This window comes from Excalfactoria chinensis, chromosome 2 (genome assembly GCF_039878825.1).
Source record: "Excalfactoria chinensis isolate bCotChi1 chromosome 2, bCotChi1.hap2, whole genome shotgun sequence".
NCBI lineage: Eukaryota > Metazoa > Chordata > Aves > Galliformes > Phasianidae > Excalfactoria > Excalfactoria chinensis.
In genome coordinates, this window is record NC_092826.1 from 48,777,213 (window position 1) to 48,791,030 (window position 13,818).

A 13,818-nucleotide genomic window follows, 5' to 3' on the forward strand; every position below is an offset into this window, starting at 1 on the left:
CTATGGCAACAAGACAAAAAAATACCTAAACAGACCCGTTAACACAGAAAAACATTCCTATAGCATGACACTTCTATTAACTAATATTTTTAGATTTTATGAAAATTGCATCCCAGACTAACACATATTTATTGTGCCATTTGCCTCTTGTTATTCTTGATCTTAGAGTAAAGCAAGCAAACAAACTCTCTCCACCAAACCAGTACTTCCAACTCTTACCATGGTTTTTCTGCTATTAGACAAATGCAGTTCACTGGCATACACTGATACTTCTTTAAAGCTATCCACCTGACACAGTTTTAATGCTCTATTAACGGAAAAAAGTGCAATCTCCCACCCAAACCAACAAAATGCCACGTTAATTTTTCTTATGCTATACCTTCCAAAGCAGACAGAGAAGTCCTACTGGTCTGGTTTCCTCCAGGGGAAGCTGTCCCTGGCTCACTCTTCCACAGGCAGAATTGTTACTCTAGGTCTCAAAGAAAAAGCTGTTTGTTACAGCTGTATTTGCTAGTGCAACAAGCCATCTCTTACAATGATTACACTCTTAGGGAGGAAACTTCCTGCACATCCAAAGGGGAAACCTTAGCAGGGAAAGACAAAACACATCTTCATCACACTGCAGTCTGCCACCTCCACAACAGGTCAGCAGAAACAAGTCCATGAACACCAAGGTCTCACTTTATCTTAAGACTTTGATAGCTTTCATCTCTTTCCTGACATTCTCCCTCCTTCCTTATTTTCAAGCAGGGAAAGGAAAAGGCAGAGAACGCCTATAGCCCTAGGAGAACATAAGGAAGACACAAACCAAAAGAAAACCCAACACAAACACCCAGGAGCCAGCAACCTTAATTGAGGATTCCTGTCAGAAACAGGAACATAAAAAGTGGTTGGCGAAAAGTGTATTTCCACATCAAACGTGATGTGGCTGACCTTGGGAAGCTGAAAGCCTGGAAAATTGCCTCTTCTTCAATCCTCTGCTAGGTGTAATGAAAAAAAAAAAAAGCACGTGCAGCTGCACAAGGAAGGTTCATTACCCTGTACTGAATGAAGCACAACCATTTCCTTACATCATCTCCTCATCTCCAAGATCCTAACACATTTCACAAGAAAGAGAGACAAGCCACTACCTATGCAAGACTGTTAGAACCGTAATTCCACAATGCCACAGCCATCCACCTGAGTCTCCCACTTTCTGTGAGCCACATTAAAAGGCAGAGAAATGAACTGACGAGTCAGAAGAATTAAAACACGACCTCCAGGGGAAACAGCTGAATTAACACGCATGCTTCATTTGCACTGAAAACTGATTATTAGACTCCCAATTGAACAGAGTGTCAGTCACACCAGAGAACTGATTCCAAGCACTGCACAACATCTGCCATTAATTCCTGTTTGTTATTTTTCACAACTGAGAGGTTAAAGATTGCATACTACTGAGACGCCAACACAGTAACTCAGAATATCTTGGCACTCTTTCACCAGAGCTACGCCTCCAAGGAGACCAAGAGGCCAGCACTGCAACACAGCATTTGAACACCACATTGGAGGCTGAACTACATGGAAAGCTGGAACTAAGGGCAAGAAGTGACCTGGTGTTCAGTCTACAAAGTGACAGCATAATAAAAGTTGGTCATTTTACTTCTGTGGTAAAGGAACCACAATACAAAAGCTTCTGCTATTACTGCAGGAAAGATATGGTGAATTTTAATACACGGAATGGTTGTTATCTCAGTATATGATGCTTAATCTGCAGCAAGAAAATAAAAGTTAAGACATACTTCACATGGAAATAAGATTCTATTTGGGAAGATAGTTGTGCACTTCCCAAAGACTAATAGAATAATTCAATTAATGCATTCGACCAATACAAACTCACTGCTAACGCCAGCTGATTTGCTGACTGCCTGCAACAAGAATATATGGTCAGTGATAAACTAGCTTTTGACATCTGCAGATGCTCAGAGAGCACTTAATTCAGCTCAGCTAAATAAGTGGTTCATTCATTTGCTGGATAAAAAGGCTAGAAAGACCCGCTATCCTTTTCCAGTCAATGCAAAAGAACAAAATACTCAAAGCAGACAGCTATTAAAGTTACTGGGTTGTCTTTTTTCTTCTTCTTTTTCCTGTAATTCTTTAAGACTGTTTTATCCACTAGTAAAATCCTACCACTAACACTGTTTTCTACAGTTAACAAAGCTATCTTATTCTCTTTGAATCACTGCACACTAAGATTTCAGAAAACAATAACTACCACTCACTGTTTCCCAACACGACAGTAAAGCTTCAGAATCTGAATATCAAGCTTTTAAATCACCAAAGCTCGTCTACAGTACTTGCAATTGACAACATTCCAAAAGCTGTATGTAAATGCAACCCAGTCATCAGTGAGAAGATACTTCAAAAAAAAGGAAAGAAAAAACAATAATAAAAACAGCTATTAAGTCGGAATTTATTTTCTCTACTCATTTAAATCACAATTACAACCCTGAATTAAATAAAGCAATCCATTTCGCAATCTGGGCTCTAATTACAGATCATTCTATTTCTCAGCATACACATCCTGCACACAGGGATGAGCAGCTTGAAAGGAGCACCATGGTACACCTGATGGCATCTATGTGAAATGATCGCTTCAATCTGCAGAACCATCAGCGGGTGACAGAGGGAGAACCTATCCAGGAAGAGTCATAAATAACTCCTCACTTGTCAGCAGAAATAAATGATTCCATACTCCTCTTGTTTAGTTTTCAATTATTTGTGTAATCTATTCTATGCTTTCTACCTGGCTTACTACGCTATTCTATTTTAATTCTGTATGTACTAAACATTTTATCTTCGTGGATATTACACAAAGATTTGTGTTACACTGATTTCTGCATGGATGAAATGCAATAGAGTGTTACTAACTGGAGGGTGGAGGAGGGATGGATACTAGAAGGGGAAGACCCTAGAGCTAATAACAAAGCAACAAAGCTGCATTTCACAAGTAGTACTTACATTTAGGAACTGAATTTCTTTTACAGCCCTCTGTACATCCAGCCAGCACAAATTCACTGAAGACTCTTTTTTGTGAAAAACTTTGAACTACCAAACAAGGAAAAGCCACCGGCTGAACACAGGAGACAAAGAACATCTTAACTACTAACATAGCTTTTGGTATCAAGAACTACATGCACAGAAGCAAAATGTTCAGTGGAACTGAGGCAATAAAATACCGAAATGCCGCTTGCTAAGCTATGCAAATACTTAAAGGAATTATCAGAGTAATGTGCCATCAGGTGTAAAGTATGCATTCACCTAGAGAGAAAAAAAAAACTCAAGAAAAATCAGAGCTTTCCAGTGGTTTCCAAGCAACCAAGAGCAGAAAATACCAAGCTTGCAAAATAGAAATGCAAAGCAAAGCTGAAATTAATTATTTAAAAGTCAATCCAGCTGGTTTATCAACCACTCTCTAAAAGCCTTTCTTACAAAAGCTCCTGTTTAATCTCTGACATCTTAAACCAATAAACAAAAGACAATTTTAAACAGACCCTTTCCACGCATATCCATAAGACCTTCTACTATTCTACACGCAAACTTACCACTTTCTACTGATATGCAGGAACTCTGCAGTTAACTTAAATATCCCTCAAGTAAAACTAAGCGTACCTTTTCTTACAAGCAACTATTAAAACAGCAGTCCAAAGATAACATAATGTTCTCTGTTTCAGGTAAATCAGCACTCAGTGAGCAGGCACAATGACTGAGGGCTGGGACAAATTGTACAGTTGTACAATTTCAAGTTCCCAGTAAAAGAGAATCACAATATAATTAAAGTTCAAAAAGCACACTAAAGCCATCCAGTCCAACCATCAGCCCACCCCCACCAAGCCCACTGACCACATCCCCTCAGTGACACATCCACACAGTTCTTGAGCACCTCCAGGAATGGCGACTTCCCCACCTCCCTGGTCAGTCTGTTCCAATGTTTCAACACTCCTTCTGAGAAGTTTTTTCCTAATACCCAACCTGAATCTCCCCTGACACAACTTAGGGTCATTACCTCTTGTACTATCTCTGTCACCTGGGAGAACACCACCTTGCTATAACCTCCTTTCAGGCAGTTGTTGAGAGGGTTAAGGGCTCCCCTGAGCCTCCTTTTTCATCCCAGAGACCTTAAAGACAAGGACCATACAACAGCTGTTCTCAGCTCTGAAAATCTATGTTGATGCTTCCTTTATTACTTTAAGCAACAACTGCGTATCGTTGTTTGCTCAGCTCCAAGACTCCCCCCTCCCACTTTACAACACAACCAGTAAAAGATATCTAGGGTCACATTCTTAAAATCACATCCTTATTTTCTGCTGTACTTTTGTTGTATTAGAAAACAGTGAATCACAATACTAATTACAATCAAAATACACCTCTGTCATCCAGAATCATACCTAGATTCACTGATGAGCTACAACATCCTAAGCCACACACCTCACCAGACGTCCAGCTTCAGACATTCAATCCAGATTCTTATACACAACCAAGTCTTAATCACGCCTCCCGTTTTTGGTTTGTTTTTTGCCAGTGTACCTCACAGATGTTTTACGACTGTTTGATACCAGATGAGTTAAAAACCCGAGGAGAAAACACCATACTGTTCACTTTGATCAACAACCACTCAGAGGATCTCAGTCTTTTCTTACAGATTACTCGTGTTCAGTGCATCTAACAGCAGGGCCACAGCTGGCAGTATCACACGTGCACAAAAGCTACAAGCATATCCATTTTACTTATAACTGCATTCTAGCACATCAGGAACGCACCTCTAAACTAATTTCTAACCCCAGTGCTCAGAAGAGCTGTGAACAGTTGAAATATTTACGCATACTACAGGGTGGGGAGGAGTTCAGCCTTGCTAAAGTCAGGCAAGAAATGTGCCTTTTCATCTTTCTTTCTTCTTTTTTTCCTTACCCTCCCCCCCCCAAGCGTCTTTCATCTTTACAGTCATAAAATGCAATCCCAAATAACACATGATTTGGGAAAACCTTCACAAAATACATAAGGCCTGCTGTTCATGAATGCAAAATGCGGTTAATCCCGAGGTGCAAGCCCAGTGCTCTCACCCACAGATGCACAGCCTGCGTAGTTTCTCTGTAGCTCACACCCATCGCCTCAGCAGAACAAAACCATGTAGAATCAAGAACCATAAAAGACACGGTGTGGCTACAGTACGTCCAGGCAGCACGCATCGATTCATACAGATTCCTGTGGAGGCTTTTGTTTGTTTGTTTTTAATACACTTAAACATCAAGCTATTCCCTTTTATCTCCTTCCATCAAAACCTCACTCATTTTTAATGAGGTTTCAGATTTTCAGATTTCTATCCAGCCTCCAGAACGCTCTCATCTGGACTGAGTCATCTCTCCATCCACACACACCGAATTTCTTCCTTTTTGAAGGCAAACCCGTAAGATCCACGCCACCACCAGGGAACACACAGACTCAGAATCATCTCTCCTGTGATACAGTCACATCTTCCTCCAGCTCCTGGCTGACAGGCGAGAAAAACCATCTTCTTAGCAGAAACGGAAAGCACTTTGAAAGCGTGTCACTCCTAAGGAAGCCTCCGTGTAATCACCAAATAATAGCAGAGAAAACTGACTGCATTTCCAACGACCAAAAGTGAAAAAGCAAAAAACAACAACAAAAAGCAGGGCCTTGCTAAAAGGCTCTTTGTGTGAGGCAGCATGCAACAAAAAGCCTTGAAATACAGGATCCCTGCGCTGAAAACGAAGACGGAACGTGCTTACAGGTAGACCTAGAAAGCTAAAACGTCACTTGCACAAAAACAGAAGCCAAAGAAAGAAGAATAAAGGAAGACAGGTTTTCCTCCTGCAGCCTGCCCGTGAGCAGACCGCCGTGAGGCAGCCCAACACCTGCACACAGCGACAAGTGCACCCGCCTGGCAGCCGCCTCACAGGGCCCGGCCACTGCCTCCATCTTCACTTTCCATACGGTTTCCCCCCGCTGCCCGAGCTCCGGGCGCCGCTCACCTGGGCACCGCCTCACAGCCCACTCCGCTCCACACCCCCGAGCCGCATTTTGAACCGCGCTCGGCCCCGCGCTCCGTGACAGAGCTCCCTCCCGACCCTCTCCGCATCCCTTTCGGGGAACACAACCCCAACAAAAAGCCACCCACGTGCTCCCGGCTCGGCTCCGGCTCCCTCCTCCCCGCCCGCCGCAGCCATCGGAGCGCGGGGCGGTGATCCCCCTCTCCCCGCCGCCCTCCCGCCGCCGCCGGCCCGGGCGCTGCCACACCTCCCGGCGGGGCGGCCCTCGGTGCCCGTTAACCGCCGCGCCGCCCCGCCCCGCGCTCCTTCCTCCTCCTCCTCCCGGCGCCCAACGCACCCCGCTGCGCGCCGACAACTTTTCCCCGGCGCCCCCGCGGCAGCGCCCGGCGGAGCCCGGCCGGCCCCGCACCCGCCCGGGTGTGCTTCATGTACAGCGGGGAGCGCGGAGCATGGCCTCCGCCTCCTCTCTCTCTCTCCCTCCCTCCCTCCCCCTCCCACAATGCACCGTGGGCATATCCACGCTCTCAGCCACTTCCTCGCCCGCCCGCAGCCCCCCGCCGCCCCCCGGCCCCACTCACATCCGTCGATCTCCTCCTGCAGGTCCTCCTGGAGCAGCGACAGATCTGTGGGACACAAGCAGCGTGGGCCGACCTGCCCGCACGCCCCCGCCACGCGCGCCTCCGTCCCACACGCGAGGCCGCCCCCCGGCTCCCTGCCCGCACCGCCGGGGCTCAGCGTGCCCCGGCCCCGCGCCCAGGGCTCCCCGCAGCCTCCCGCAGGCCGGACAGGGGGAGGAGGGGGCGCCGCCGCGGGAAGCGCTTCCCGAGCCGGGGCGGGGGCGAGGAGGGGGGAGGCGGCGTGAGGCGGGGAGGGGGAGGGGGGTGCTACCTACCCGCCATCTTGCTGCAGCCCCCGCGGGGCGCCGGGCTGCATCCAGCCCCGCGGCGGGGCGGCGAGCGGGCGGCGGCACCGGAGGAAGGAGGGGACGCGGCCCGGCGCGGTCCAGGCCCCGGGCCCGGCGACGGCGTCTCCCGCGTCCCCGGGAGAGGCGCGCAGGGAGCGGGCGGGCGGAGGAAGGCGGGAGGAGGGGTCTGGGCCGGACACGCTGCCCCCGCCTCCGCCCGGCAGAGCCGCGCTCGCTCGCTCGCTCTCACACGGCACGGCCGCGCCGCGCTCCCCGCCCCTCGCACTGACTCACGCCCGGAGCCGCCCGGCCCTGCCCGCCGGCGGCGAGACCGGGGACCGCGAGGGCACGGCCGCGAGTCTTGGCTCGCTCACCTTGCTGGGTGGCTCCGCACCTGACCTCCCGGCTGCGCAGTCCTGCCGCGTCCTGGCTGCTGGGGGAGCGAGGGACGGTGAATGGAGCCTTGTTTGGGGCTCTGGGGAGTCACTCGGAGAGAAGAGTCTGCATGAGGTGGTCGCACCACACAAATCCTCGTGTTGGGCTTCATAGAGTTACCTGGAAGGAGGAACCGGGTTTCTAACCGGGTCAATAAAGTCCACGCTGAGAGCTCCGTGGGGTTACCCGTAAGGCAGCTGTGCCGCAGAGCCCCCTTGCTTTTGATCGCTTCCAGAGGACCAGAGGCAGGCAGGCCACCCTTTCAGTATCTAAAGAAGGGGATAGACGTTAGCAAGGTCTGTTGTGAAAGAACGAGGGGAAACGGTATCAAGCTGAAAGAAAGAAGGTTTACATCTGATAAAACGAAAAAACAAATTACAATAAGGATTGTGAAGCATTGGAACAGGTTGCCCAGAGAGGTGGTGGGTGTCCCATCCCTGGAGACACACAGCATCAGGCTGGATGTGGCTCCGAGCACCTGACCTAGCTGTAGGTGTCTCTGTTCATACAGGGGGGTTGGATTAGATGGCCCTTAAGGGTCCCTTCCAATTCAAATGACTCTATAATTCAAAGCTCCTGCTTTGGGCTTGGGCTGCCTGGAGTGAAGGGTCCCCACCAAGCCACATGCCATGGAAGTCCCTGCTGCAGCCTGAGCATCTTATTGGTCTTCCACCATCTTGTTATCTCTGTAATGATCAGTGATATGTGTCACTGCACAGAGAGTAATACAAATAATAATAGTATTTTTTTAAAAAAGTTATTTTTGCCCAATTTTTCTGAAAAGGATGCCATTTTGGTCACTCAGTTTTTAATTTAATGTTTGGTAGAATGTCTTGTAAGCTCCTTTTTAACATCGTGTTGCTATTTTCCTTCTATTTTGTAAGACAGATAAGGGATAAACCTCTGCAGTCATTCCATTTCTTTTCCACTGTGGCTGAAAATGTGCCATCTTTTAGAATGTATACATCCTTTTCCTTATATATCTCTAAAGCAAGCTGTGCCCTGATTCACACCTATTCAATCTTTAGTGAAATCAGTGGATCTACTGGATGCTGTTTGTCTGATGCTTGCTTTTATTCATATAGATAACTAAAAGATCCGAGTAAATCAAACAAATTCACCATGGCTATGTTATACAAATCATGTTATTCCCTGCCGGAGTAGTTGGAGGGAAGTTTCAATGGAAACAGTCCAAGCCCAATTTTGCTTTCATTGAAATCAACAGCAGGTTTTACTATAAGAATTGAGAGCTTTGATTTCTCTTCCCAACTCTTTGCAGAGTCACTAATGCATGCTAGCTGTAGGTCACAGTGGTCTGAGAGCAGCCATTGACTATTACTATCAGAATGAGAAAGTAAACTGAATGAGATACATAAATGCAACAGGGTTTATAATTTGGAATGCATCGGAACTACTTCTCTTAAGAGTATATTAATAGTGTTAGTTATTGCTAGTGTACCGTTTATGCAGTAAAGCAAGGCAAATGATGATTACAAAAGATCACACTTAACATAAATTCTTATATATTAATTTTGGATCATGCTATGCATGTGTGTTCTGTTCAAGCAGTAATTAATGATGCTCTCTATGGGCAGGAGTAGGTGAGATCTGAGATAACAAGGATCAGAGTGATTTAACCTTGGAAGACAAATTAGAATTGTACAAGAATTGCAATTTTTTTTTGCTACCAGTTAGTCCTAGAATAACGATCTGTTTCTCAGATGCAGATGGTCCTGGTACCATTGCTAGCAGTCAGCAGGAGAGGTATTTTCCCCTGCAAACAGAAATACTGTGGCAAATCCTTTGGCTCATACAGTCGTACACACATGGAGAAAAATGACTTTGATTTGGCTTCAAGCCACCGTGCAATGCAAAAACCCACTTAATGAATAAGTAACCAGATATGTAGAAAGTTCTTGGCCTCAGGAGACCTGTAAATCCGCTGGCACTCTTTGAAGGCCAGATCCAAAGTTCATATCCATGGTAAGATTGCCCACCACGGGTAACAAACAAGGCAGACACCCCAGAAATGTGCGACGCGCTGGTTCTTTCAGACAGAGAGGTGAACTGCCATTTGAAAGCAAGGTACCTAATTACACCTGAACATTTTCACAACAGGCTTCTTTTATTAACTGGGACGTGTTAAAGAACAAGCTAAACAGCACCTGCCAAAATGTTCTAACAGATCTTGTGCTGGAGTTCTCGTAATCCGAGTGCCTATGGAAGCACTGGAAAATACAGAGTTTAAGAAATGAGTAAGCTGCTGTTCGTTCACACACTGCATCTCATGGACAAACACATAAGTAATGAAAGTGAAAGCTCTGGGTGCGAAGGAACAGGTGAAAGGCTCATTGGCAAGATGATTTGCATGGGACAGAAGACACCTGTACTGCTACCTACATGGAGTATCTCATAAAGGCCCATAGCAATCAAGGAGATATTATGGCATTTACAAAAAGTACTGCGTAAATCCTTTAAAATCAGCGTGAATGACCATTATGTGTGCAATACATAACATCCATCCAGAAATATTTGCAAAGTGGGGTTCTGTAGTTGGATAACCATTTCTTCAGTCAGAACTGCTCCAGGTGTGAGGAGTTCAGACCCAAGCACTCATACATGAAATACCCCATTTCCTACATTTGTTTGGAAGAAGCAAGTCACCGTGTCACCAAGCAATCAATAGTGCCAGCTGTCACTGTCCACATGTGAAGTAGCTCTGCGTTTCTCCCAGCTCCCCTTCCCGTGTGGGATGAGCTTACCATAAATATCTGCAGAACCATCTCACCATCCTCCTCCAGACTCCTCTGCAGAGCTATTTTTTTGTAAAGCCTACAAAAATGCTTTGGGGTTACACTGCTGGTGCATGATACAAATGCTTTTCCTCTTGAGCAATACTGACTCATATCTTCTTACCCACCCCCAGGATTCTGTCTGCACACATATGTGACACTTTCTGGTTAAGGCATACGCTCCTTACTTTAAAGCTATCTTTCTGTTCTTTGTGTAGTGCTTAACCAAAATTGGCCCACAGCAAGGGAGGCAGGCTAAGATACATGCATATAGGAGCATAAGCATTTGGGTACCTGAAATATGGAAGGATGAGCATGGAAACCTGATGGCTGAAACCTGGAAAACTGTTGATGTGCATTTAAAATGTATCTCCTGGAAGCATTTCTGCTAAGAAGGAATGTTCTTCATAAAGCCTTTCCCTTCTTCTCCTTCCTGTCCTCCTTCCCTTCTCCTGCCCTAGTCCTGTTTGGTTTTGTTTGTTTTTTTTCCCCTTTTTCCTATCTCTGATAAAAATACTGGAGGTCTTTTGCTGTTGCTTTTTATTGGAGAAGGGCTTTTCTTGAAACGTTCCTAGAGGAGGTAAAGGTTTTAGACTACGCACCACTCGGTTTTATTTAATCTCACCTATTTCCTGGGTAAAGAGCTGCACCTGTTCAGAACTCTGCTGGGATGACAGCCCAAGCAGGCTTTTGATTTCGATAGCCAAGAATGGATTAACACCAAAATTTGCTGGCAAAGAGCTCTGTTAACACAAAGTTAAGTCTGCATTGTGGGTATCTCATGTCATTCCAGTCATTCCAGAATAGTGACAAGTTCAAATGATCAAGCATCTCAAAACTGGGAAATACAAAATCAGATAGATAATAACGCAATGTTAAGGCTGCACCTGCAGCTTGCGATGGTTGTGGTAATTTATCTGCAAGTAACGCTGTTACACCAAAGGAACAAGGTTGGCAGCAGTACTGCGTGTGGTCATAGGAAAGACATGCATGTAGGAGATATTCCAGCTTCCTTATTTTCCTGTTAAGACTACTAGTGGGAATATCCCTAACTCCTTTGGCTACAGACGTTGCATAAGGGTGGTCTTTGTGGTGGGCAAGTGAAAGTCTGTATCTGTATCTGATTCTACTGGTTTTGAAGTTTACTGTGAAGGAGGAACAATGTAAAAACACCAGGGGCTGCATCAGGGAGTCGGGTCTCAGTGTCACAGCACCACATATACACAAGGTTCCTCACTCAATATCAGATATCAATATCAGATACCTGCACGTGAGTTTCCTTCAGCAGAGAGCTGTGCTGCACTTCTGAGGTGCTCTGTTTCAGAAATCATGTGTCATGCTTACATTTGGTGTGGGAAGTCTGAATCACTGCTCAAACAGGGCAGAGTTCAGGTGTGCTGATGTGCCTTAGCTCCCTGTTTCCTGGTTCTCAGAGGTCTGTGACTCACCAGCATATGGTAAGGAAAGAAGACTGGGCAATGAGAAACCCTGAATCCTTTCCTCCATTGCCTGCTGAGATTTTTCACTTTTAAAATTATTGTTTAATTTTAAAAAGGCTGCATTTGAGCTTGCTATCTCTTGAGATTCCAACAACTACACATATGTGCAGCTGGAATACTGTCATTATTCTTCTCTCTTAGGTAAAGAAACAGAGATCAAAAGAAGTAAAGTGGCCTGCCTAGTACTGCTTGTCAGGAAATAAGCAGATTTCCTGAAGAAAGAAGTTTCCTGCGATGGAAAATAGGGGGGAAATAAATAAATAAATAAATAAAGCACAGAAAGATCTTTACTATTTTTCATTCTCTGATGCCATTATATATATCAATACATCAATAAAATGCGTGTGTCTGCTCTGAGCTGTATGCCAGGATGGACCCTGCATCCCTGTTGGACTTGCCCTTGAGCCAGCTGGGCTTTCCAGCCTTCCTTCAACCCACGCAGTCTCCCTTCCCCACCCAGTCAGTTCCTACCTGGCACTACACAACCTGATTTTCGGATGAATATATTTGCATTTGCTTGCTCCTTCATTTCCTGGTCTACCGAGTTTAAATTTGCATCTCTCTAGGTCTGCCCAGATATTGGCGCATATTACAGGCACACACTCTTGTGCTGAATCAGAGGTGGGTTATTCAGATCCCAGAGCACATCTCAGAGAGCTGAATGGAGCTGAACTACAGCTGTCACCAAACCTGCTTTTCCAACATTAGTTTCACACCCTTCCAACCAGTCCCTCCCTTTCTCTTGCCACTGCAGCACTGGCTTTGCCTGCCCTCTTGCTTCTCCATCCTGAAATCCTCTCAGCCAGCTTCTTTTATACAGGACTTTTAATTCTGTTTTCGTAAACAGTTTTTGAACTGTCTCTCTGTTTTCTTGTCCTCACATTGCATTTCTCCAAAGTAGAATGGGAACAAAACCCAAATCTTGGCAAAAAGCAGAGTCTGGCAACCTGTCTGAAGGCCTTTTTTTTTTTTTGGATTTCAGATAGGTTTAGGTCAGATTCAACAGTGACACCGTTTCGTAAGCTGTGTGAATACTACCTAACTGGAAGTCCTTTTGGCCACCCTGCTCAGCCAACAACAGTGTAATCCATTTAGTCAGGGAGAATTGAGTACATGCCTATGCAAGCAGCTACGCTCTTCTTATTTTTTTTGCTGATCCAAAGTGCAGTAGGTGCCAATAGGATGCATGTTAAGAGAGAGATTGCTCTGGAACATGGCTTGTTATCTCAGTTTGCGCAATTGCTAGGATCTGTCAATCCTAAAAAATGCCAGGGGTGGAGAAGTCAAGGGGTTATACCCAAAGAGCTCTTTGTTTAGGTAACCTCAGCACATATAGAAAGCTTATTAAATTTCAGGGTCAGTTACACACATTTTTGTAGAGGAGGAGCTAGTCTTTGGATGTGTGTGTTTGCATTGTCTGTTAAGGGTAGGTACAAACTCATTCTACCCATCTTCCAACTCAGTCATCAGCCATGTAATTACCATTCCTGCAGCACTGAGCCAAGATACACATGCAGACAGATAGAAGCATCATATTAGGAAACCAGTGAACAATATGCAAAGCATATTATGCAAAGCAACATGGATCGATACAATTAAAAATAATTGAAATTGTTGTGCCTCTTCTAAAAAGACTCATTTTGTGTCCTATTTGCAGCATTACCAAATTAGTAGAATTTACAGACTATGAGCAAGGTCTGCATAGCAGAAAACAATTTCCAAAAGTTACTCAAAACAATGAGAACAACTGAATGGTGGCTCTTGACATTTGCCAGTTTCTAAGTAGAACTTCTTAGTTATTGAAGTGGGAGATACAGTACGAGTTAGGAAAATCAGCAATATAGGGCAAGATTGTAATACCAAGTATCAAAAGTTGAAAGAACTGTTAATCCTAAAACAGTTCCTTTGTTTAATTAAATTGCTGGAGTTGTGGATGGGCAATTACACTTCTAAAACAACTCCTGGCTCGTTATCTCAATCATTTCCAAATCAAATTTGTACATCATACAAGGTCTGAACCACCAGGTGTCCGGTTGTGGTACAAGTGTAAGCTGTACTATTTCTTAACGGTGAGAACGGTTCAGGGGCATCAGGAATATTTTTATCATCAGCACATTAAGAAGCTTTACATTATTGCATTT

At 45.3% G+C, this 13,818-nt stretch overlaps 1 protein-coding gene across 10 annotated transcripts in view; it reads right to left on the minus strand.

Annotated features, from left to right (window-relative positions):
* Positions 1-7,148, minus strand: part of PPP4R1 (protein phosphatase 4 regulatory subunit 1) — a 54,838-nt gene extending 47,690 nt beyond the window's left edge. The window contains exons 1-2 of one of the 10 annotated variants that reach the window (XM_072329526.1): positions 6,940-7,148; positions 6,626-6,670 (exon numbers count right to left, since the gene is read on the minus strand). In XM_072329526.1, the coding sequence (XP_072185627.1) occupies positions 6,626-6,670; positions 6,940-6,946 (52 nt within the window). In that variant the 5' untranslated portion in view covers positions 6,947-7,148. Of the gene's footprint in view, positions 1-4,045; positions 4,124-6,029; positions 6,102-6,175; positions 6,283-6,384; positions 6,518-6,625; positions 6,671-6,939 lie in introns of those variants that run through there. The other 9 variants (XM_072329530.1, XM_072329535.1, XM_072329525.1 and 6 more) reach the window with 9 other exon arrangements.
* Between the last annotated feature and the right edge of the window lie 6,670 nt (positions 7,149-13,818).